Consider the following 26,275-nt stretch of genomic DNA (forward strand, 5'->3'; position numbering starts at 1 on the left):
AAGTAATGATATAATGGAATTGCGAATTTTTTCCACAGTATTGGGAAGAATGTTTACATCTATCAAAATTAAAATGCATATTGATAATACAGGTATCATTTGTGTACATACGCATGCATATGTATGTGTATATATATGTGTGTCAGAGAAAGACATATTTCAAGTCTACTTAGTGTTACTTAAATTTAATGATTTAAATTCATTAAATGAAGCAAAAGAGAAGCTGTGGGTATAGTTACTTTTATAGACATAAGTTAATTGTGATGGCAAAATGGCAAAAGGTGAAAGGAATAAACTGTCCCATAAAAATTTTGGTTTCTTTATTAGGAACAGAGAAACACTTTGTAACAGAAGTCAGAAAATTATTATAGTAATTTAAGTAATTACAAAATTTCATTTTAAAAAGTCCAGATACGTGCTAATGTATTTAGTGTTACTATACAATGACATGAATGATATAACTGCTTAATATTTAAACTGCTGCTAAGCAACTTGCCTCTCAAATGGAATGTTGGAACTGGTCCTTTAGGGTCCCATATTTAAACATGGAAAGAACCTTAGAAACTCTCTAATTCAACCATCTCATTTTATGGATCAGATGAATAAGCGAAGATTAAGTGACCAAGGACATACAGGTTGGTAGTAAAAGAGTCAGGATTTTAATTTTAAATCCATCATCTTTTCCACACTGCCAGCACTATACCATGCTTGACTGTGATGCAAAGTAAAAAAGGGATAATAATGTAATTTCTTATCATCTCTCAATTGATTAGCATAGGTACAATAGAAGGCAACAAAAATTTATAATACAATAATACAGAGTAATTGAATGTGGAATAATTAAATTCATCATCTTTTGCATAATATTATTTTAATATAGATGTGGTACAAAAATAAATCTGTGGTACAAATAAAACATTTTTAAGCCAAAAAAAATGTGTTTGTAGAGGTAGGTTTGAGCCCAACTTCTTAAACTGTGGGCCATGGCCCAATTTGTAATTGAATGTGGGGGCTGTAAAATTAAGATTTATTATCAGTAAATATTTAATTTATGTAGCTATTTTATATACACATATACCTGGAGTCACATAAAAATTTCTCAGGTGAAAGTGGTTTGTAAATGGAAAAAGTTTAAGAAGCCCTGGGTTAGAGAACTTTAAATGATTTTTCATCATTTGTGTATAAACCTTTTTTCACATAATTAGGATCCGGGATTTATATAGTACCTTCTGTAGCATAGCTCAAGAAATCATCCTCACTTCTATAAACCAAAGCCTGTTGAGATGAAAAAATATTTTAGAGTAAAAACAGTAAGAATAGGAAACAGAAAGGGAATTGGGTAGGAATCAAAATGAAAGTTTATACATTGTCTAAAAGACATTTGCCAAAAAGAATAATAAACAAATTATAAACAAGATTTCTAGCACTTATCCTGTCCTTCAGATGACACTCTGGGCTATCATTACAAGCTATACCGGTCCTTTCTTTCTGATGATTAATAGATTCTTTCATTAGTTCCATTGATATATGTAATTTTGAGGAGTTCAAATAATATTTTTGTTTTTAGTTGTCAATGAAGTGCTAACTTTGAGTATTTTGAATACTGAAGTCCTTTTGTTCATATGTTAGGTGTTGCCTGAGCTATGACAATACAAAGTTCTGGTCAGCCAGGTTGCCTCCCTCTGATCTAGAGAAAGACAACTGCCTCTAGAGATGAGAAGGTTGGTGAGTCATCATAACCAATTAGCCATTCACTTTTCTGCATGGATTGCTTCAATCTGCCAATGTGAATTTTTTAACCATGGATTTTCTTGATTCAAGTGTATATAGTAAGACCTAGCCAGAGACTGCCTTCAACCAAGGCTGAAACAATTTAGTTTTAAGCTCAGCTGTTATGGCAAGCAGAGGAAAACTTTTTGAAGGGACACAAGAAACTCACTTGGCTTGTTTTTAATAGACCTGCATGCATGTTTGTACGTGTGAAATTTGCTTTGTTTTATAGAGATGTATCGCTCAAGTAAGAGACACTGACACACCCAGTACACACCCATACCCTCATGATAACTGGTTCCCTTAATCAGATATGAAATGATTTTGAAAAAGTTTGATGGAATAAACACAGAAAATGGTTTAATTACTGCATTTTTTTGACTTCAGGTATGATTGGTGCTTGAATATAAATGGGAAGAGGGAAATCAAGGGGCAGAATTACTTTCTTGACTATTATAATCCTAATACTTCATTTCTGCATAGGTACAAATCATTCCTAAGAGTTTTATTCTTCATTTTCTTTTTAATCTGCATAGGTACAAATCATTCCTAAGAGTTTTATTCTTCATTTTCTTTTTAATCTTCATTTTCATTGCCTTTCTCTGTGGCACACATCTAGAAGACCACATAAATAGGTGAGGTATGGTTGGGGATTAATTTGGAGTACACAGGACCATTTCTATGCCTTTTCCTTCACTTCAAATACATGTTGACTAAATATATTTCTTCCAATAATAACAAACATATATTAAATAATGTATAATTATCATAATATGACCCTACGATTGAATTATGACTGTATTGACTTTCATCTGTGTGAAATTTAGTTAGTTATGGTCCTGTTTATTTCCCCTATTAAAATGTAAACTCCTTGAAGACAGGGACTGTTTTTTGCTTTAACTTTCTTGTATTCCCAGTGCTTGGCAAATAATAAGTACCCAATAAATGCTTTATGATTGATTAAATTTGCATAGAATCCTCAAGGTATCCAAGAAGTAAATTTCAAGCAAATTATGTAATTATACAAAATAGAATTTGGAATCAAAATGTTATGCCAACTGGATATTTATAATCAGGACGTGTCCTAACTATATACTTCATTTAGGATATTCTTTGAAGGTAAATTGAAAAGTGTCACCTTTAGCTTTAGTCTAATTCTTGTATGTTTTATCATTGTTTCTTTTTGTATTATTTCATTCAAATTCCAAAGAATGATTCATAGTGCTCATTGGAATGTGGGAGGGTAATTTTCTAAATTTTTGGAGAATAGAAAGAAAGATAAAACTTACTATGTTTAATACCTTGCTGTAGATAGACCAGAAAAAAAAAATATAGCGAAATTTTCATGAGTACTCACTATTTTTGTAATGAATAATATTTTAAAATTGCTGAATTTTCCCTAATTCTGACTTTTTCATAGCTATAAAGTCCTTTTTTTTTTTTGTTAGCATTATTGCCTTTTTGAGATATAAGTGGCAAATAGGAAAATATCAAATATAAAATTCTGTGCATACTTTACTCTTGGAAATACAGTTTTTCAAGTTATGGTTCTTCTGTAAATTTTATATTACCTTTTCACATTATTTGATATGAATATGATTCCTTTTTAGCTCTTCTTATTTTTTCAGAGTGCTAAAGTATGAGTACCAGCAATGACAAACTTCCTTACTTGCTCTTTCCAATTAGAAAAAGTATAGTATTTTACTATGCATTAAATCATCCACTCATATGAGTAAAATTAAAAGGGGCCTGTTCGGAAATATAGATGATAGGAAATGAACTGTGAAGTCTTTTTTATTTTAGTTACCCATTATGCATTTGAAATCTTTATTGTAACATCTAGTAACTTACGTGGAAATATTAGTCCTAATTCCGATCTCAGTTTCTGTAGTTAAGAATTGATTTGTTACATAAAATCTATGCTATATGGGCATTAGTGTTGTCTTTAGCAGAGCTAACTGATTTGTTATGTGCCATGAATGAACTTTACATGGAATTGCTCCAGAGCTTTGTAAGTATGCAGTCATGCCTCTGATGTATATTTATAAGTTTTTTGTTTGTTTGCAAGCACATTTAAGACTTTACATTTATTCTTTCCCAGATTTCATTATATCAGATTCAGGCCAATACTCTAACCTGCCAAGATCTTTTTTGGATCCTGACTCTCATCCAAGTGTGTTAACTCTGAGCTTTGTGTTATCCAAGAATTTGATGTTGATGAGGATGCCATCCTCAATTTTATCCCAAGTCATTAATAAAAATATCAAACAGTACACAGTCACATGGCATTCTTGAAATACTCCACTGCAGACTTATTGCTGCATTAGCATTGAACCATTTAACAACTCTTTCATTGAGATCATTTAACAACCAAACCAATTCTGAAACCACCTAATTGTATTATCATCTAGATAAATCTAAATCTAGATAAACTGACCACAGAGTTCCTTTTGTTTACTAGTTTCGTAATTCTTTTTTTTACCTCTGACAAAAAATAAAAGGGAGTTTGTTGTGATATGACCTATTCTTACTAAAGACTCTTTATGATCAAGAAATCCCTCTTTAAATGGTCAGCCATCTCTTCAGTGATCTGTCCTAGAATTTTTCCAGAAATCCAAGTCGAATTAATTGACTTACATAATCTATGCAAACTCAGTAATAGTTCCTTTTTTAAAAATCAAGATGTTAATTGCCCTTCTTTTTACCACAATCTTTCAAATATTACTGATAGTGGCTGAACAATTGAATCTGCCAATTCTTTCAGCTACCAGTTTTTGTTGTTGTTATTGTTTGTTTGTTTGTTTTTAGCAGAAAGAGGATAATAGCTTGAAGGGATAATATGAGTTGTTTTTGTTTTTTTTTTCCCCCCCTGAGGTAATTGGGTCACACAGCTGGGAAGTATTAAGTGTCTGAGACTAGATTAGAACTCAGGTCCACCTGATTTCAAGGCTGGTGCTCTATCCACTGCACTACCTAGCTGCCCTGATCATATTATTTTTTAAAAAACAATAATATATTTGTAGTAAGAAGAGAAGCATCTGATAAAGATGAAAATATTATTCTTTGCTGTACTGCTGGTAGTTTATGTTTTAAAATAAATAGCTTTCCCATTGGGATTACTTTACATACCAGATATACTAGCTCTCTTAACCTTGGTTTTTAAGGATCTATTGCCAATTAGTAACAGAGAACTTTCCCAAGTCTATTATATAAGCAGCTATTGATAAATTTATCAGAAAAAAAGTTTAAAAAGGAGTGAAAATGATGAGAACTGGGATTGTGATGCTTTCTACATAGTATAGGTTAACATTAGAATTTTTAAATTATAAAAATCAGGTTGCTTCATGCATATCTCATATCTCTGAAAGTGATTTGTGAAGAGCTATGGGGCACCAAAGAGGGGAATAGGGCTTCTGTGATCTACTCATTTGTCTGTCTTTCATCTTTGGATATTTGTGGCCCCTGGTCCACATGCCATCAGGGTCTTCCCATCTCTGTCCCTCTGTGAATTAGTTCTGCAGCTCATCACGCATCACCTCCATGAGTGATCTTAGTGGTATTTCTGCCATGACTTTTCTAAAAAGATCATTTGCCTCAATCTTTTTTGTCTAGTAGCTTCCAGAGCCATGACATCCCATCTTCTGAGGTGCCCAGAAGACAGATTGAACCAGCATACATTTTTGCTTACCCTCGTGACATAAAGGCAAGCCTCTTTGCTATATCTAAAATTCCTACTTTGCATATTATAAAATTCGGCCCTTGAACATCTGAATGAGTCACTTTATTTATTTATTTTCCCATCTTGAGTTGGGTTTTCCTCTCTAACTCCAATTTCAGGGTTAGAGATATGATAGTAAAGATTTTAATCTCTTCAGAAAACTGCACTCCTTACAACTTCCTTGGTATAACACTGCTGAAAATAAGAACACAGAGTTTTGAAATCAGCTTCTCTATCCCAAAAGTTTTCTTCCCTTTTCCAGTTTTCTACCTACAGGAGTAGACTGAACAATGTAGCTGGAAGTTTCTTTTGACACAATCTGCCTTGCATCTCTATTCTTTCTGGCAGGCAATTATGTTTCAGAAATTATAAGGTACTTTGGCCAACATTAACAGTAATGGACAGGCTCTATAAAAGATCCACCTTCCCCCCTTCCCCAAGCCTCTTCTGGGAAGAGACAGTGGGAGGCCAAAGCTATCATGATTACTACTGGATCTAAAAGCTTTCTTAATTCAAACTGGTTGAAAATTTCTACCTTTCTTTGACTGAAACCAAAGAAGGACACTCATGATGACAGAGACAGTGTATGAAAGTTTCCTGTTTCTGTCTCTCTTCCCAGTCTTTTCCTAGAAATAGGCAATAGAGGAAAGGCAAGGCCCTCATGATACTATTAAGCCTGGAAAAATCTCTGAGGGAAAATCTCTACCAACTTTTCTTTTCTTCCCACCATTTTCTTTTTTATTACTATTAAAGCTTTTTATTTACAAAACATATGCATGGGAAAATTTTTAACATTGACTCTTGCAAAACCTTTTCTTCCAAATTTTCCCCTTCTTCTCCCCACCACCTCCCCTAGCTGGCAGGTAGTCCAATACATGTTAAATATGTTAAAATATATGTTAAATCCAATATATGTATACATATTTATGCAGTTATCTTGCTGCACAAGAAAAATCAGATCAAGAAGGAAGAAAAAACATGCAAAAGAAAACAAAATGCAAGCAAAGAACAACAGAGAGAATAAGAATGCTATGTTGTGGTCCATACTCACTTCCCATGGTCTTCTTTCTGGGTGTAGGTGACCCTCTTCATCATTGAACAAGTGGCACTGGTTTGAGTCATCTCATTGTTTTTTTTTTTTTTCCATTTTTAAATTTAATTTTAAAAATTAATTTTATAATTATAATTTTTTGACAGTACATATGCATGGGTAATTTTTTACAACATTATCCCTTGTACTCACTTCTATTCCGAATTTTCCCCTCCTTCCCTCTACCCCCTCCCCTAGATGGCAGGCAGTTCTATACCTGTTAAATGTGTTATAATATATCCTAGATATAATACATGTGTGCAGAACCGAATTTTTTGTTGCACAGGAAGAATTGGATTCAGAAGGTAAAAATAATCTGGGAAGAAAGACAGAAATGCAAACAATTTACACTCATTTCCCGGTGTTCCTTGAGTCATCTCATTGTTGAAGAGAGCCATGTCCGTCAGAATTGATCATCCTATACTCTTGTTATTACTGTGTATAGTGATCTCCTGCTTCTGCTCATTTCACTTAGCATTAGTTCATGTAGGTTTTTCCAAGTGTCTTTGAAATCATCCTACTGGATGTTTCTTACAGAACAATAGTATTCCATAGCATTCATATACCATGATTTATTCAGCCATTCTCCAGCTGATGGGCATCCACTCACTTTCCAGTTTCTTGCCACTACAAAAAGGGCTGCCACAAACATTTTTGCATTTGAGGGTCCCTTTCCCTCCTTTAAGATTTCTTTGGGATATAAGCCTAGTAGAGCTTGGATCAAAGGATATTCACAGTTTTATAACTTTTTGAGCATAGTTCCAAATTGCTCTCCAGAATGGTCAGATATGTTCACAGTTACCAACAATGTATCACTGTCCCAGTTTTCCCACATCCCCTCTAAGATTCATAATTATTGTTTCCTGTCATCTTAGCCAATCTGACAGGTGTGTAGTCGTATCTCAGTTATTTTAATTTGCATTTCTCTGATCAATAGTGATTTGGAGTACCTTTTCATATGACTATAAATAGTTTCAATTTCTTCATCTGAAAATTGTCTGATCATTTTCTTTGACCATTTATCAATTGTAGAATGGCTTGAACTATTATAAATTTGAGTCAATTCTCTACATATTTTAGAAATGAGGCCTTTATCAGAATCTTTGAATATAAAAATGTTTTTCCCAGTTTATTGCTTCTTTTCTAATCTTGTTTGCATTAGCTTTGTTTGTACAAAAACTTTTTAACTTAATATAATCAAAATTATTTATTTTGTGATCTTTAGTCAAAAATTCCTTCCTCTTCCACAAATCTGAGAGATATACTATCCTATATTCTTCTAATTTGTTTATAGTCATTCTTTATGTCTAGATCATGAACCCATTTAGACCTTATCTTGGTATACAGTGTTAGATGTGGGTCAATGCCTAGTTTCTGCATGCTAGTTTTGAATTTTCCCAGAACTTTTTGTCAAATAGTGAATTTTTATCCAAAAGCTGGGGACTTTGGGTTTGTCAAATAATAGATTGAAATTGACTATTTTGTTCTGTGAACCTAACCTATTCCACTGATCAACTGCTTTAATTCTTAATGAATACCAAATGGTTTTGATGACTACTGCTTTATAATATAGTTTTAGATCTGGTACAGTAAGGCTACATTCATTTGCTTTTCTTTTCATTAATTTCCTTGAAATTCTTTACTTTTTTTTCTTCCAGATGAATTTTGTTGTTATTTTTTAGGTCAGTAAAATAGTTCCTTGGGAGTTTGATTGGTATAGCACTAAATAAATAGTTTATAGGTAATATTGTCATCTTTATTATATTCCCTCAAACTATCCAGGAACACTCGATATTTTCCCAATTGCTCGGATCTGACTTTATTTGTGTGGAAAATGTTTTGTAGTTTTGCTCATATAGCTCCTGACCCTTCCTTGGCAGATAGACTCCCAAACATTTTATCCTATTGACAATTATTTTAGACGGAATTTCTCTTTGTTTCTCTTGCCATTGGATTTTGTTAGTGATATAAAAATTCTGAGGATTTATGTGGATTTATTTTGTATCCTGAAACTTTGCTAAAGTTATGGATTACTTTTAATAGTTTTTCAGTTGATTCTCTAGGGGTTTCTAATTATACCATCATATCATCTGTAAAGAATGACAATTTGGTTTCCTCATTACCTATTCTAATTCCTTTAATCTTTTTCTTCTCTTATTGCCAAAGCTAGCATTTCTAATACAATATTGAATTGTAATGGTGATAGTGAGCAACCTTCTTTCACCCCTGATCTTATTGAGAATGGTTCCAGTTTATCCCCATTACATAAGATGCTTGCTGATGATTTTAAATAGATGCTACTGACTGTTTTAAGAAAAAGTCCATTTTTTTTCTATACACTCTAATGTTTTTAATAGGAATGGGTGTTGGAATTTATCAAATACTTTTTCTGCATCATTTGAGATAATCATGTTTTTTGTTGGTTTGGTTATTGTGATAGTCAATTATGCTAATAGTTTTCCTGATATTGAACCAGTCCTGAATTCCTGGTTTAAATCCTACTTGGTCATGGGTTTTTTGTAATCTCTTTGTTAATATTTTATTTAAGCTTTTTGCCTCAATATTCATTAGGGAGATTGGCCTATAATTTTCTTTCTCTGTTTTCTTCTTTCCTGATTTAGGTATCAGTACCATGTCTGTGTCATAAAATTTGGTAGGAGTCCTTCATTCCCTATTTTTTCAAATAGTTTATATAGTATTGGAGTTAATTGTTCTTTAAATGTTTGATAGAATTCACATGTAAATCCATCTGCTTCTGGGGATTTTTTCTTAGGGAGTTGATTTGATAGCTTGTTCTATTTCTTTTTCTAAAAGGGGTCTATTTAAGTAATTTATTTCCTCTTCTGTTAATCTGGACAATCTATATTTTTGAAGATATTCCTGAATTTTACTTAGGTTGTCAAATTTATTGACCTAAAACTGGGCAAAGTAACTCCTAATTATTGCTCTAATTTCCTCTTTATTGCTGGAAAGTTCTCCTTTTTCATTTTTGAGACTAACAATTTAATTTTTCTCTTTCTTTTTTCTAATGAAATAAACTAAAGGTATATCTATTTTGTTGGTTTTTTCATAAAACCAACTCTTAGTTTTATTTATTAATTCAATAGTTTTTTAGTTTCAATTTTATTGATCTCTCCTTTTATTTTTAAAATTTCAAGTTTAGTATTTAATTAAGGATTTTCAGTTTGTTCTTTTTCTAGCTTTTTTAGTTGTAATCCCAATTCACTGATCTTCTTTTTCTCTATTTTATGCAACTAAGAATCTAGAGATATAAAATTTCGCCTTATCACTGTTTTGTCTGCATCCTACAAATTTTGGTATGTTGTCTCATTATTGTCATTATCTTAGATGAAGTTATTGATTATGTCTAGGATTTGCTGTTTCACCCATTCATTCTTTAGAATGAGATTATTTAGTTTCCAATTACTTTTTGGTCTATTTTTCCCCGACCTTTTGTTGAATGTAATTTTTCTTGCATTGTGATCTGAAAAAAAAAAGTATTTATTATTTCTGCCTTTCTGCATTTGCTTTTGAGGTTTTTATGTCCTAATATGTGGTCAGTTTCTGTATAGGTTCCATGAACTGCCGGGAGGAAAGTGTACTCCTTTCTGTTTCCATTCAATTTTCTCCAAAGATTTATCATATTTAACTTTTGTAGTATTTTATTTACCTCTTTAACTTCTTTCTTATTTATTTTGTGGTTTGATTTTATCTAATTCTGAGAGTGCAAAGTTGAGATCTCTCATTATTATAGTTTTGCTGTCTATTTGAAACTCTTTTAACTTCTCCTTTAGGAATTTAGATGTTATGCCACTTGGAGCATATAGGTTTAATATTGCTATTTTGCTTTTGCTTGATCTGAGATCAGGATGGCTACCCCTGCTTTTTTTTACTTCACTTGAAGCATAATAAATTCTGCTCCAGCCTTTTACCTTTATTTTGTGTAAAGCAGAGTGATGTTTTAAATATGTTTCTTGTAAACAACATATTGTAGAATTCTGGCTTTTAATCCAATCTGCTATCTGCTTACATTTTATGGGAGATTTCACCCCATTCACATTTATGGTTAAAACTACTAATTCTGTATTTCCTGCCATCTTATTAAGCCCATATTATATTTATCTCTATCCTTTTCCCCTTTCTCTCTTCCTCAGTATTTTACTTATGAATACTACTTGCCTCAAGCAGTCTTCCCCATTTAGACCCTTCTCTCTTGGAATACCTTTCCCCTACTATTTCTGTTTTCCCTTCTATTTAACCTACTCCTTCCCTTTTCCCTTTTCCCCTTTCGATTTTCTATAACATCAGAGAAGTTTCTCGGTGAAATCAAATATGTCTAACCTTTCTTTGAGCCAAATCTGATGAGAGTAAGATTCACATAAAGTTCATCACCTTCCCTTCTTCCCTCAGTTATAATAAGTTTTCTTTGCCTCTTCCTGAGATGTAATTTCCCTCATTTTACTTCCACTAACCTCTTTTTTTCTGCTATATTCCCTTTTCTATGTTTAGTTTTTTTTTATTATAACAGTAAATTCAGATTATAAACTCATTCTCTATGTATACCCATAAAATAGAGTTCTCAAGAGTACTTTTCTATTTAACTTTTTATTCTTCTCTTGAGTTTTATATTTGGAGGTAAATTTTTTTCTTTAACTCTGGTCTTTTCATCAGAAATAAATGGAATTCACCTGTTTCATTGAATGTCCATCTTCTTTCCTGAAAGAAAATGCTCACTTTAGCAGGGTAATTTATTCTTGGCTTCATTTCAAGTTCTTTTGCCTTTTGGATATCAGATTCCAGGCCCTTTGATCCTTTAAAGTGGAAGCTTCTAGGTCCTGGGTAATCCTTATTGTGGCTCCTTGGTATTTGAATTGTTTTTTCCTGGCTGCTTGTAATATTTTTAACTTGGTCCAATTGTTCTGAAATTTAGCCATGATCTTTCTTGGGGTTTTAATTTTGGGGTCTCTTTCAGGAAGTGTTTGGTGAATTCTTTCTCCCCCCCTCTCCAAAATCCTTTATTCAGTTTATATTTATTTAAATCAGTCACCGAAGAAAATACAGTGGCAATGTAAAATATTCTTCCAAATTAAAATTCTTATTTTTCAAATAACTTAAGTTCCTCTTTTTTTTAAATTAAAACTTTACAAAGCATATGAGTGGGTAATGTTTTCAATATTGACCCTTGCAAAACCTTTTGTTCCAAATTTTCCCCCTCCTTCCACTCCCTCCTTTGGTGGCAAATAATCCAATATGTTAAATAAGTTGAAATACATGTTAAATCCAATATATGTATACATATTTATACAGTTATCTTTATGCACAAGAAAAATCAGATCAAGAAGGAAAAAAAAAGTAAACTAAGAAAAAACAAACAACAAAATGAGTGAAAATGCTATGTTGTGTTTCACACTTAGTTCCCATGGTCCTCTCTCTGGGTATAGATGGCTCTTTTCATTATTGCACAGGTGGAACTGGTTAGAATTATCTCGTTGTTGAAGAGACCAAGTCCATCAGAATTGATCATCATATAGTCTTGTTGTTGCCGTGTATAATGATCTCCTGGTTCTGCTCATTTCACTTAGCATTAGTTCATGTAGGTTTCTCCAATTCTCTCTGAAATCATCCTGCTGGTTATTTCTTACAGAACAATTGTATTCCATAGTATTCATATAACACTCCATTCTCCAATTGATGGGCAAAGAAGGCTGCCTCAGTGAATTCTTTTGACTGTTATTTTACCTTCTGATTCTATGCCATCCAGGCAGTTCTCTTTGATGATTTCCTGAAAAATTGTGTCTAGGCTCTTTTTTTCATCATGGTTTTTAGGGAATCCAATAATCTTTATATTGTCTCTCCTAGATCAATTTTCAGGTCAATTGTTTTCCCAATTAGGTATTTTACATTTTTTTGTTTTTTGTTTTTGTTTTGCTTGACTGATTCTTGTCTCATTAAGTCATTCATTTCCATTTACTCAGTTCTGAGTTTTAGTGAATTATTGTCTTCATTTACTTTTTTTTTTTTTTTTTTTTTTTTTTTTTTACTTCTTTTTGTATTTGTCCAATTGAATTTTTAAATGAGTTGTTTTGTTCTATGGAAATTTTTTCCACTTCACAAATTGTTTTTTAAAAGAGTTATTTTGTTTGTCTGTTTCACAAATTCTGTTTTTCTGGGAGTTTTTTTCTTTTTCCATTTTATCAAATCTATCTTTTAATGAGTTATATGTCTTTTCCAAACCCTCTTGCAAAGTTTTCATTTCCTTTCTCCATTTTCTTCTAGCTCTTGTAAAAAATAATACTCTTGACATTGAAAATAAGATATCAAGGGAAATTTATTAAAGACGAATGTTAAGGAATCGTTTTAATATTTAAGGCCAGTAACGGGCCCCACTCCTCTTGGGAAAGAGGAAGCACTGAGTACAGAAATAAAGAAACTTGTATACTTGTGTGATGCAGCTCCTTTCTTCAGAAAATGGATTGGTCCATTTTATCCGGGTTACATTCTTTCTGATATGCCCTCTACATGTTTCCTCTTAATATGTATAAAACATTCCCTCCCTCCCGCATTATGCCTCCCATGTTAAAAGATGGTGGAAAACTTCTCTGGGTGTGTTGCTTAACATTCTATTAGCCTATTAATTAGGTGCAGTAGTGATTTGTGTCAGATCACTGACCCCAACTATTTTGGGCTGGATGGGTTATTATCTTAAGTTTGTGGTTTTCTGAAAACTGTAAGACTCTTTCTGATTGGCTGAACCCAGCTGTGCCTTCCTACTCCCCTAATTTTTTGTTTACTCAAGGCTTCAGTTGATCTCTTAATTGTTCTATGAATCTTCCTTAACCCCTCACATTCTGGAAACCTGTTCAGGTCAGTGGTACCCACTATCTCAATTCCACATTACCTCAAAGCTTTCAATACTGTGGAAACCCAACTTTTCAGCATTTTTACACTCTCTTTTAAGATTCTTTTCAATTTCTTCTAAGATAGCCTTATTTGATGGGGACCAGGACCTTTTAGGGCTTCACCTGGAGACTATCTGCTTTTACTCTCCTCAGAGTTTGAAATCTATTCTTCTCTTTCACCATAAAAAAAGAATGAGTTCTTTTATTGTCGGCATTCTCTTTGCTTTTTGACTCATTAAAAAAAAAAAAAAAAAAAAAAAAAAAAGGTCTGTTTTTAGGGCAGGGGAGGTTTTCCAAGCTTTCTCTACAAATAGCAGCTTCTTCTATAAGTGGACATAGTTAGGTCCCATGAGATTTTGGCATTTTAGGATTTACTATTTACCTTTTGTATTTGTGTTGGATGTTTTATAACTTCTCTACTGATCTACTGGCTTGCAACCAGGGCAGAGTAGCCAACTGCTATAGATTCCTCCCTGTAGATTCTCCACCACACAAAGTCAGCACTGTCCCATGGAGTCTGCACCACTCCAGGATTCTGTGCTGTCTGCACTGCATCTGTACCCAGCCTGCTTGCTTTTGGCTGCCTCCTTCTGTTTCCAATTGAAACAGACCTTTTCTGGTGATCATTTAAATTATCTTCTGCTTGCAATTTCCCAATATTTGTGGATTCTGCAGGTCCAGAGCTAATTCAGAGGCTAGATTTGGTAATTGGTTTGAAGGTTGTTGGAGAAGGTCAGAAAGAAACATGTGTCCTCTCCATCATTTTGGTCTGCCCCTGGAAGTCCTCTTCCCACCATTTTCAACACTATAAGATAATGGACTATCTCATTTCAAAAGGACCATAGAGATTCTTTGGCATATTGGACAAGACTGGCCATCTTTTTTTTTAGACATGACTATCCTGTGATAATGGCAATTCATTCAGATTACCTACTAATGAAACAATGGGGAAAAAAGAGACTTGAATCAAACTCAGTTAGCATCTAGTAATAAACTCCTAATTAAATATTATAAAAAAAAGAATATATGGGCACTATTGTGGTAAAAAAAAAAATTATTTGACAAACTGGCATTGCCAATAACATTTCCACCTACATCTAGTAAAAAAATAAATAAATAAATGTATAAACACAGCCTTATACAATGGAACTACACTATTTTTCAATTTTTTTTTAAGTGAATATGATGCTGTACTGGAATTTGGTAGGATTATAAACTTCAATAGCCAGTAGGAAAAATTCCCTTTGTTGTTGGAATCAGTCAAGCCCCCTTTTAGAGAAATATAGACCCTGTAGGTCTCTATTTTAAGTTCCATGTCGAGAAATTAGAGTTAAAAAAAAATACAGTCACAAAAATGATGAAAGATGATCATTAGGACCTTGAAAGTAGTTAAATGATGTTGGGGTTAGGTAGTCTTGAGCTTAAAAAAGAAAACCCATAAGAATGACTTAGTTACCTTTAAATCTCTAAAAGGTTTATAAGAAAATAAACATTATGGAGGTCAAATGAGGAGAAATTATTCTAATTACAGTAAGAAAAACTTTAGATAGAGAAAAAGAAAACCATCCTAAAAGGCACTGAGAATTAGACATATCAGAAGAAATCATGTTATATCCCTTCCTAGGAATATTTAAAAATAAAACTATTATGTGAAATGTTATAAATCTGACAGATCAGGATCCTCTAAAAAATGACAGTCTTTTTTTCCTCTGGTATCTAAAAAAGAATTTTAGTCTTAATTTTCCAAGTATACCATTGTGTAAAAGAGAAATAAACTCAAACATTCAATGGAACAGTAATACTGGATTTGAAGTATGTAGATGAGAAATTAACCAGATTCAATAAATCCATTGGTTGCCTCTGAGATAGCCTTTTATTCCTTAAATTAATCTTTCATTGCCTGACAATATGGAATATTATTGACAACATAAATGGTAGGAAACAGAACTCAAGAGTGTTAGAATGCTTGAGATTAATAAAATTTTAATTCTGCCTTCTTAATCTTTGTTTCATACTGTAGAAACTCAGGGAAGTCAGCTGGCTCAGTACCAAAATTCAACTTGGGAATGCAGATATTTGGGAATGTGGAGAGGGTAATAAAATTACTAGGATGTCTCTCTTTTCAAATAGACTAGTTCTAATGTTTGGAATATCAGGTCATTTAGGGCCAGGAGACATTATTATAGTAGAGTAGATATCTTTCCATGATGACAGATGTTGGCAGACAGGTAGATTGTCTTGCAGCTCAGATCACTTCTTCCCTTTTATTTTAAAAAGTATAAAACCTGCTAGATAACCTCAGGTTTCTGAATAGAAGCTCAACTGACACATGCAGCTATGAAACATGGAGATTAATTAGCTGACTTTTCTAATCTCTCGAATTTTGGAATTTTATAGTTTAGCAAAATATTTTAGGAAAAGATCTCGTGATTCCTGAACTAATCTGTTCCCATTATCTCAGACTGTTTTCTAGCAGGAGTATTCAAGTTATCCAGAGAGTACTTTTAGGGAGAATTGCACAAAATATAAAACTATGCGTATTCCTTCTCAGTTGCACATTGTTCTTGTTAGTGTAAAGAAAAATAGATGTGGTTTTATGATTTCTCCAAAGTGCTGTAAAGTTGGTTATTAGAACTTATAAAGTGGGGGAGGTGCTAGAACCTAATGGAATTTAGGCAATTTAAGCCCAAGGCTGGATGAGACATGAATGGGTGTGGTTCAGTCTAAGCAAAAACAGATGAACTAGTTTTTCTACATATGCGACTCAGACTCCATTACAGCTTTTGTCTCTGCTCGGAAACTTCTGTGACTTTCTTCTTATTCTGCCGGAATGTTTCTTGCAAAGGCGCTCCTGGAAGGGGCAGAGAAAGGGGGTCTTGGAGAAGCAATTGGAGGCCTCCTTGGTGGAGGAGGGCAAAAAAGAGGAGGAAATATTGGAGGCATTGTTGGGGGAATTGTAAACTTTATCAGTGAGGCTGCAGCTAATTATACACCCGAACCACCGCCTTCTTACCAGCACTTTTCAAATGTTGAAGCCAGTGAAAGTGAGGAAGTTAGGCAATTTCGTCGCATCTTTTATCGACTAGCTGGAGATGACATGGAAGTAAGTGCCACTGACCTGATGAATATTCTCAACAAGATTATTTCCAAGCACAGAGAACTGAATTCTGAAGGCTTTACCCTTGATACTTGCCGGAGCATTGTAGCTGTCATGGACAGTGATGCTACAGGAAAACTAGGATTTGAGGAATTTAAGTACCTGTGGAACAACATCAAGAAATGGCAATGTGTTTACAAGCAGTATAATACCAACCATTCTACTTCTCTTGAGGCAAGGCAACTGAAGGGAGCTATTCAGGCAGCAGGCTTCAAGCTCAATGAACAACTTTACCAGTTGATTACCCATAGATATACTGAAGAAGATGGAAGCATAGATTTTAACAACTTTATTAGCTGCCTGGTTCGTCTAGATGCCATGTTTCGTGCCTTCAAGTCATTAGATGGAGATCGAGATGGACAAGTTCAAGTAAATATTCAAGAATGGCTGGAACTGACTATGTATTCCTGAAAAAAATGCTGAAAAGATACAGTCCTCCCTTGAGGATAGGACTGCTCTAAGCCTAGGTGTGTCTGTCCGGGATGGGGCATTATAACTGTTATATATCCCTTCTGCAGTTTCTGAAAACTTGTGCAGGTCTATGTTGCTTCATTAAAGCAGATTTTAATGCAAAGTATATTGAGTAGTTTGTATATTACCTATATAATAAATGTTTTACTTCTTTGAAATTGTATGTATATGATTTTGTAGGTGAAAAGCTAAATACAGGAATCTTGGAAGGAATAGACTTTTAAAAACTTATATAATATCTTGTTCTCAACTGGGAATTATTTAGCAAATTAATTCTTAGCAGTAGAAAATGTTTACTAAGAGTTAAAAATCCTGGAATAAATTAATGAAATAGCCAGTGTTCCTCTCCTCTCACTCATTTTCCCCTCACTTTAGAAATAGAGATACATATTTTTTTTCTTTTGAGTTCATATTTGGTGGTTCTACTATATTCTAAAAATTTTCTAAGAAATGAAAACAGTGAGCCAGTGTTTCAAATTGTATAGTAATTTAAGAATCTCAAACATAAGGATAAGCTGTCATATATGGACAGTCTATTTCATTTTAATAGGTCTCATTGTTTACATTTAGTCTCGAGCAGAGCAAATGTGAAGAGGTTCTTTTGTTGTTCTGTTTATTCTCTAAGAGGTTGGGAAGAACAAGGACTAAAAGGGTGTATCTTTGGTTCAAAATGTCCTTGGCTGCCTTAATGAATCAAAAGAATAACTCTTACAAGCTCTTCTTGCAAAATCAAGCTTGCCTTGATGTTAGCCAGCTCCTGTCATGTCTTGCCTTGCCTTGGAGCAAGGAAAATTCTTTTTTCTTCTTCACAAACTTGAAGGCAGAATTGTAAGTTGAATGGAATGTAAAGCAATGTTGGAAATAAGTTTAGGGCTTTTGTGTAAAGCTCCCTTGTGATAATGCCCTATGTATCATAGCTGAGACTGAGTCCAAGCTGGAAGAGCATAGAATGAGCCTGCTTTTCCATTTTCCAAAAAAATGGAATAATTGACACTGCAGGATTCCTGAGGAGGGAAGTAATAAAAAAAAATTCATCTCAGAATGCCTTTTTGAATGAAACAAGAACATAATAAGTTAACATTTATTTTATGTTAGTATTTAGCATAATACTAGGCACTATGCTAAGCATTTTACAATTGTTATTTCATTTAATCCTTACAACAATCCTACATTTTCAATAAATTTTAAGTTGTGTCTGACTCTTCATGACCTCATTTGGGGTTTTCTTCACAAAGATATTGAAGTAGTTTGCCATTACCTTCTCTACCTCTTTTTTATAGATCAAGAAACTGAGGCAAACAGGGTTAAATTGCTTGCCTAGGGTCAGCTAAGTGTCTGAAGCTGGACTTAAATTTAGTTCTTCCTTACGCTAGGATTATTGTTCTATCCATTGTGCCATCTAGCTGCCCAGAAACCGTGGAAGTATGTGCTATTATTATTCCCATTTTTTTAGATAAGAAAACTGAGGCAAACAGGTTAAATGAGTTTCTTTTAGTAACATAGCTCACAAGTATCTGAGGCCAAATTTGAGGGCTTCCTGCTTCCAGTATTGGTGTTCTCTCCACTTCCCCACCTAGCTTCCCCTTTAGCTTTGACCATAATTGTGTTTAAGACTCCACACTTCTTAGGTTGTGGATCTACATTTGGAGGTTATTAAATCCAAGTTATTCATTTTGCAGGTGAGGAAACAGAGGCACAGTGTGGTTACTTAGCAAACTCAATCTCAGGCTAGAATAAATTTGTTATCTTGTAAAACTGCATATTAGAATATTATTTAAGACTTTACTGCCCATTTATTCTGTATTTCTTTCCATTGTATTTTATGGATAGACAGTGCTTTTGTCTATAAGAATAATGCCAGATTTGAAGAGGGAGGGAGAAGAGACCCTCTTCCTTCTTGTATTTATCACAATAAACAACTCTGTGGTGATGCTGCTGCTACTGATGATGACATAATGACATACTTAATGTGCCATAGCTTTCAATTTGTTATCAGAAAGTACTTTTTTGAAATTGATGAAGTTGAAATTTGATATCTATCATTATTAAATAGCATTAATTATATACATTCATATAGTTCTGATCTTGATAACATACACTTCTTCCCTCAAGAATCTTATTAATTAAACTTGATTTGGTAAGTCACCTTTATGAGATATAACTGTAAAGTAATAAAACTCTTTGCACAAACTGTAGGAAAGTGAGTCTCATTACTTTGCAGTCATTCCTTATCCATTAGACCTCAGGAAAATAGTAACTCTCATGTAACTGTATTTGAATCTGAATTCTGCTCCTTACCACTCCTTAAGTCCTCAAACAAGATCTTTTGAATCTATTTTCTCATTTATAAAGACAGAAGACCATGAGGTACAGTTTAAAAAGTACTGGCTCTCAGTCAGGGAACCTGGCTTCAAACCTTACTTCAATATTATTACTAGTTAATCTATTATTTACTTTTAATACTTTGAGGGCCCAAGACTTTACTGGTGTGTGCTCTTTCACTAATAGCTTGGCAGATAACCACAATTAGGGGTCAGAGTTTGCAGAACCACAAAAGGAGACCAATAAGGAGTGATAGGATCATATTGAATATTGAATGTCTTCCAAACCCCCACCCATCCCAAAATTTTAAGTTTCTGGTTGCTGAAATATATGAATAACTATCTTCTTTATGCTTATGTCAGAAGTATATACAGAAGTATATACAATTTGGTATAATGGTTATCATTTAAGTTGGAATTAGGAGGACCTGGGTTCAAATCTCACTTCAGAAACTTATTAGTTGGGTAACTGGGCAATTCACCTTGACATCTCTTTTTCTCACTTTTTTTTTTTCCATTTGCAAGTGTGAGTGGGATCTGAATTATTTAGTTTTTAGGGTTCTTTCAAGGTCTAAATTTTTAATCCCATGATTTACAAAACAAAAATCGTTTTCCCTTTGAGAGCACACAAACCCGTAAGTTCAAGTCCTGGTTGTTCCTAGCTATGTGACCACAGGAAAGTTATTTTCCTTTTCTGAGTTTGGGTCCATGACTAGTAAATTTTTTGTTTCCTCACTAGGAAATTGATTCAGGTGCCCATTCTCCCACACACTTATTTCTTCATGTTCCACTTCCAAGGATCATCTCACACTCATTTCTACTAGTCTTTCCCCAGCCCATATGTGCTCAGTTATTGCTCCTTGTTCTCTTTTCTCTCTCAACTTTATTCTAATTTGCTCAAGCAATAGCCACCCAGTACTTTATCACAAACACACCTGGGGCCAAATCTTAGCCCAAAAGCCCAAACAGCAATCACCTGTGTCTAGAATGTTTCCCAGTGGGTAATTAACTACATTGAACAACTGCATAAATGTTCTTTTTTTCCCCCTGCAGCACTGTCTGTCTTGCCCTAGGTTTCTCAACCTTAATGGTTCTCCTGCTCAAAAGCCTTAAGGAGACTCCTTCCTTCCTAAAACCCTCTCTCACCCTCCCCATCTGAAAGAATATCTTTCCTTAGATATTCTAGAGCAGGGGTATTAAATGCATGCTACAAAATTTGGAAATAAAAATACAATAGAAATGATAATATCAATATATCATTTTTTAAAAAGTCAATATGCTGCCAGTGGGCATCAATTTCTCTTTTGAGTTTGACATTACTGTTCTGGAACATTTTGTCTGGATCTCACTTCTCTCACAGCACATTTTACTGTGTATGTGCCATATTCTGTCCCCTCTAAAATATAAGATCTTTGAAGGCAAAAACTGTATAGTTTTCTGTCACTGGATTCCTTGTACTGACAAAGGGTCCTATACAAAGTAGCCTAATACATGCTTATGGAATTTGTTATGTCCACGGAAACTCTACCACAAATATCATCATAATCATTTATATTCTGCTTTAAATGTAGGAAAATTTACATGCATCATCTCACTTGATTCTCATAATGACCCTTTGAGGTAGGTAATATAAATATTTTCCCCCTTATTTTGTAGATGGAGAGACTAAAACTTAGAGACGTGACATGATTTGCTTATGGTATTAGAAGTAAAAAGTAACTGAGTCAGAATTTATCCCAGACCTTGTAATTCAAATCCAGAGCTCTTCCCAGTGTATAGTGTTGCCTCTGAAATTAAGTTACTTGTCTTTGTCCATTGTTCTTTTGATGTTCCTTATCCTTCATAACCCTATGTGGTTATGACACTATCCTCTAGAGAGGGAACTGAGTCACTGCCCATTGACCTTAATTTGGCATTATTTAAAAGTTATTAAATATTTGGGCACCAAGGAAGGGTGCTTTCTTATTCTTGATCTCATTTTCCTCATCTCTAAAACAAGGGGATTGAAGTAGAATGTTTTCTAAGGCATTTTATACTTCTATTCTGTAGTCTATGCTCTTAGATTCCTTTCAGTTCTGACATTGTTCTTTTTTAAAGCCAAGTGGTAATTAATACATCAATGGTAATGGGTCCACTGTTTAGAAAAACTTCAAGGCGGGTATAGCTAGGTGGCGCAGTGGATAGAGCACCAGCCTTGAATTCAGGAGGACCCGAGTTCAAATCTGGTCTCAGACACTTAACACTTCCTAGCTGTGTGACCCTGGGCAAGTCACTTAACCCCAGCCTCAGAAAAAGGAAAAAAACTCAAGGCACTGGATTAGCTAAGAATGTGGGTTGCAGGTGAACTTGATCCATGTTATGAGAAAACTCTTCATGACAGACTTAATCAAGCCCTTCACCTCCAATAACAATTGGACAACTCTCTATCAAGAAACTGGTGACGAGGCTAGACTGGAGTCATATTGGGGAAATCGAGTTTTAGACCTGTTTCTTTCATAGACTTTGTATATGACTTTGAGGAAATGACTACACATTTGTCTTTAATTTCTCCAGTGGACATTAAAGATAGAAATACTTCCCTCTTCTCCTTTGGATTTATAGGGATGTTTTGAAGACAAAAGAGACAATGATATGAGTTCTTAGGATGTTTAAAGAGAAAATTCTGTCCTAAGATGTTTTGGGAGAATAGAGGTATTATTTATGATAGAAATAAAAATTTATTCAGAACTGAAGATCTGCATTTCACTGATAAGTCTTCTGTGATAGTTTATCAAACAACTTACTAGCTTTGCTGGTACTAGTTCATGCTTTATCTAGGAATTCATCGAGAGTTTGCTGCCAAGATGCTTCTCACAACACCTGGAATTTATAACTGTGTAATTTGTCTCACAGGTTTTCAGGTGTTTTATTGTAGTCTTTCCCCCCCCCCCTTTTCATTCATCTTCATCATGCTTATTCCAGTCTCAATCCCTACAACCTTTCAGGAAAAGATGAATATAAATCATGAAATTTGTGACAAGATAAATAGCAAATACCATTTAACACAACTTATACTTATTCAAGAATTCTTCTCTGCCATATCTCCAAGAAGTAGCAATTCAGCCTTTGCTTAGAAAATGCAAAGGAAAAAGAATGCACTATTTCTTCACACATATTGTTGCACTTTTTGGATAGTTCTAATTTTTAGGAAGCTTCTCCTTATATTACAAAATCTGCTTCCCTTCAGCTTCTATTACTTTTGCAGATGGAAGAGTTATTAGCCTGTAGTTTTACCACAATATAAACTTTTCTTCCAATTAACCACAGTGCATGAAATTGTTGCTGCATTATGTGGCATATTGTCACCTAATATTTTCTTGTTAACTATGATTTGACTGTTGGACTTCATAATTGAATTCTTCTCATCCCTTCACAGAATCATGATGGCAGCATAGACTTCAGGGAATATGTTATTGGTCTGGCTGTCCTGTGTAATCCTGCCAATACAGAAGAACTTATCCAGGTGGCATTTAAGGTACTGTCAGTCCCATTGAGAGAATCTTGTTCAGCCTCACAAATGAGTGTTGACTCTAAATGCATTACTTGAAAATCCGTGAATTTCTTAGAGGAATTTATAGATCCACTCTGACATATACACAGAAATAATATGGTTAAATCAATTGACATTGACAATGAAGAAAATGCAGGTGTCAGTTTTGTCATAAAGACCTTTGAAAGGAAATTTGTAATAATGTCACAGTTAAGGAGCAGGTGATTTAGCAAATTAAGTTAGAAAATTATTTCCCTTTTTAGATTTCTCATTTTGAAGCCCTTAAATGTGATTTACAAATAAACAATGTTAGCCATTAACATGTTCAGTCCCAGAATTCCCTTAATTTCGTGATTCTAATTTGTATAATCTGCTGGTCCATGGTCAATAGAGCCTTTACTTTCAAGTTGATTTTTTGTTTTGTTTTGTTTTGTTTTTCCTACTAATATAAATAGACTTACCTTGAGCCATCTTTCTGGTCCTGCATGAAGAATATTTGTCTTTTTTGTTGTGTTACTATCCTTAATTAGTAACACTAAATTTAAAAAATATAGCTTGCTAATTTTCCAAGAATTCAGTAGCATTTCTTTCACTACCTCATTTGTATTTGGAGCAGCCCATTCCAAAGCTCGTTTAATTTAGCATCTTTTTCAAAAAACCTGCAAATAAGCTTTGACAATTCTTCTTTTTACATTAATACCTGTATTTTTGTAGGGGATAGACTATAGAGTACACAGGACCAAGGTTTTTAATTCAATTGGGAATGGAAACCACCTCGTCATAACTACTTAGCTATTGTGCCTACTTATATTACAACTACTGAACCATATACAATTGAGATAGTAAGGGAAATACTACTAAATGTGTTCTATGCCATGCTGGAAAATGAAAAACTAAAAAAAAAAGCAAAATAAAACCTTAAGATCCACAGCAATTTTCCCCTTTATTAGGGTCATAGTATTAATTGGATTATGACCAATAACAATAATAATGACCTATTTTTGTATAATGCTCAACATTTTTTTTTGCTTTCACATACATTTTATCATTTTATCACAGTATTAACCTTTCCTACATATAGAAATATGTCCTAATCCCAAATTCAATGTAGCATGGCCATTTGTCTTAATCTGTATTTAAAAATTATGATATCATGTTCATATAATAATCCTTGAAGCTCTATGAAATATGTTTGGACAAGTTTTATCCCTTTCTTGGTTTCTCAACTGCTGAATAGTGTCACTAATAGTGTCAGTGATGTTACAGTTGTCATCGCTATCTCCAGAAGCAGGTGACTGATTTTTTTGTCTGCTCTCATCATATCTTCTATAGCAATGCTTGTCCTTTACTGTAGGGAGAGGGAAAGAAATTAGACCTATTCTTTTGGTCTAATTCAGTGAGGAAACTCCCACTACCAAGAAATAATAGTCCCATATCTGTAACTTATAATGGTAGAAAGTTGCTTAGAGTACTGTGAACTTAAGTGACCTTACCTTGGGTCATATAGCCTGTCTCTGTTATAAGTGGGACTGGAACTCAGGCATTCCTGGCTTTGAGGCCAGCTTTCTTTCTACCATGCTATGCTGCATGTCATTTATTATACCCACAGTAATTAAATCCACATTAGTCATATCCAGGAAGGGCTAAAATGTTGCTGTTGTGCTTTATGAGGTATAAATCATTAATAAGCATTTAGTAAAAACACTTATTGTTTTCCAGGAAGAATACTATACACTAGAGGTACAAAGAAAGGCAAAAATATTGTCTGCCCTCAAGGAGCTCATAACCTTACTGGGGTAGGGATGGGGACACAACATTCAAAACATGTACATAAAAAATATAGAGATAGATATAGGACAAAGTGGAGATGATCTCAGTGAGAAGACAAAAATAGGGGGGCTGGGAAAGGCTATTTAAAGGAGAGCACAACATGATGTAAAGAATACTTATACATGGATAGAAAACCTGAGTTCAAGTTCTTCCACTTATTTACTATGCAAATCCCTATTGGGCAAGTCACTTAATTTCCCAAAATCTGTTTTCCTCCTCACTAAAATGAGAAAGTGGTATTCCATGACTTCTGAAGTTCTTTTCAGTTCAAAATCTACAATTCTGTGAGTCTTTGAACAAAGAAATTCAATAATTTATCTGAAAGGAATCCTGAAGTGATATACCCTAGAAGTCAGTGTTAGAGATTGCCATCACATTAGCCTTTCTCCTAATAGAAATGAGATATTATAAATAAAAAGAATGAATTATGACTCCAAAGTTCTCTCGTCTCCTCTTCCTTCTCATATTTTCCATAATCTCTGAAACCAAAAGTATAGGAAGGATTTTAGAAGCCCCACAAATAGTAGGAGATATATTCCATTGGAAGAAATTAGACCAGCTCAAAGACTGGTATTGTTTATCAGAAATATTCTTAGTATTACTCCAAGAACCCTTTTAATTTAATTTATTTATTTTGTTGAATCATTTGGGGTTAAGTGACTTCCCCAGGGTCAAACACCTCAGAACTATAGGTGTCTGAGGTCAGATTTGAATGCAGGTCCTCCTGATTTCAGGGCCAATATTCTATGCATTGCACCATCTAGATTCCCGACCAGCAAAACTTATCCAGAGGCTAGCCTAATTCCTGTTTCTCTTTGCTAAGCATTTAAAGATATGGTTCTATTTTGAAATCACCATTTGATAGTAGGCTCCTTCATTTCTCAAGACTTCTATTCCTTGCTCTTACAGAGTAAGTTAAGCCAGATGATCCCCGAAAGCCCTTCTCACTTTAAATTTCTGTGTTTTAAGGGCTTTTCCAATTTTGACATTCTGAGATGTTATGATTTCAGACTTCATATCTTTTTTCTAAATATCTGCTTACAAAAACAAATTGCCTTCTTTCTGTCCCCCACTAAAACAATCACACATATTTAGGAGAGCCAGCTTCATTGTTCAACCTAAAGAAGTAATATGGAAAAGGATTAACTCTTATTTTTAACCAATTAACCAGTTTTCTATATGTATTCTTCAACATTTGCTGAGCAGAAGAAATATAGAATCAGTCAGGGGCATAAGATTAAGTCAGAACAATTGAGTTTGAAGCCTAGTTCTGTTATTGATTCCCTTTATGATCTTGGATAAGGTAGTGTACCTCTCTCAGTCTAAATTCATCTTTGGTAAAAAGAAAGTACTTAGATCATCTCATCTCTAAAGGCCTTCTCCCATTCTCTGGTTCTTTGTCCTGTGATTCTTTGTAAGTTCAGTGGAACTGAGTTTAAGAGTCAGAGACTTTAAGAGATAAATTAAGACTTGGACCTTACCCTCAATGA

General features: G+C 33.9%; 2 protein-coding genes across 2 annotated transcripts in view; both read left to right on the plus strand.

Moving 5' to 3' along the window:
* Positions 1–26,275, plus strand: part of LPCAT2 (lysophosphatidylcholine acyltransferase 2) — a 74,255-nt gene that overhangs the window by 41,098 nt on the left and 6,882 nt on the right. The window contains exon 12 of the mRNA XM_074293439.1: positions 22,842–22,940. Coding sequence (XP_074149540.1) covers positions 22,842–22,940 — 99 coding nt within the window. The remainder of the gene's footprint in view (positions 1–22,841; positions 22,941–26,275) is intronic.
* Positions 16,209–17,263, plus strand: CAPNS2 (calpain small subunit 2). Its single transcript, XM_074293440.1, has one exon. It carries the CDS (start codon positions 16,308–16,310, stop codon positions 17,043–17,045), a length of 738 nt encoding a protein of 245 aa, XP_074149541.1. The 5' UTR covers positions 16,209–16,307; the 3' UTR covers positions 17,046–17,263.

Source organism: Sminthopsis crassicaudata, chromosome 2 (assembly GCF_048593235.1).
Source record: "Sminthopsis crassicaudata isolate SCR6 chromosome 2, ASM4859323v1, whole genome shotgun sequence".
In the NCBI taxonomy this organism is placed as follows: Eukaryota; Metazoa; Chordata; class Mammalia; order Dasyuromorphia; family Dasyuridae; genus Sminthopsis; species Sminthopsis crassicaudata.

Excerpts from the sequence above, each read along its gene's own strand:
- CAPNS2 (XM_074293440.1), top strand. The coding sequence starts at position 16,308 with ATGTTTCTTGCAAAGGCGCTCCTGGAAGGGGCAGAGAAAGGGGGTCTT.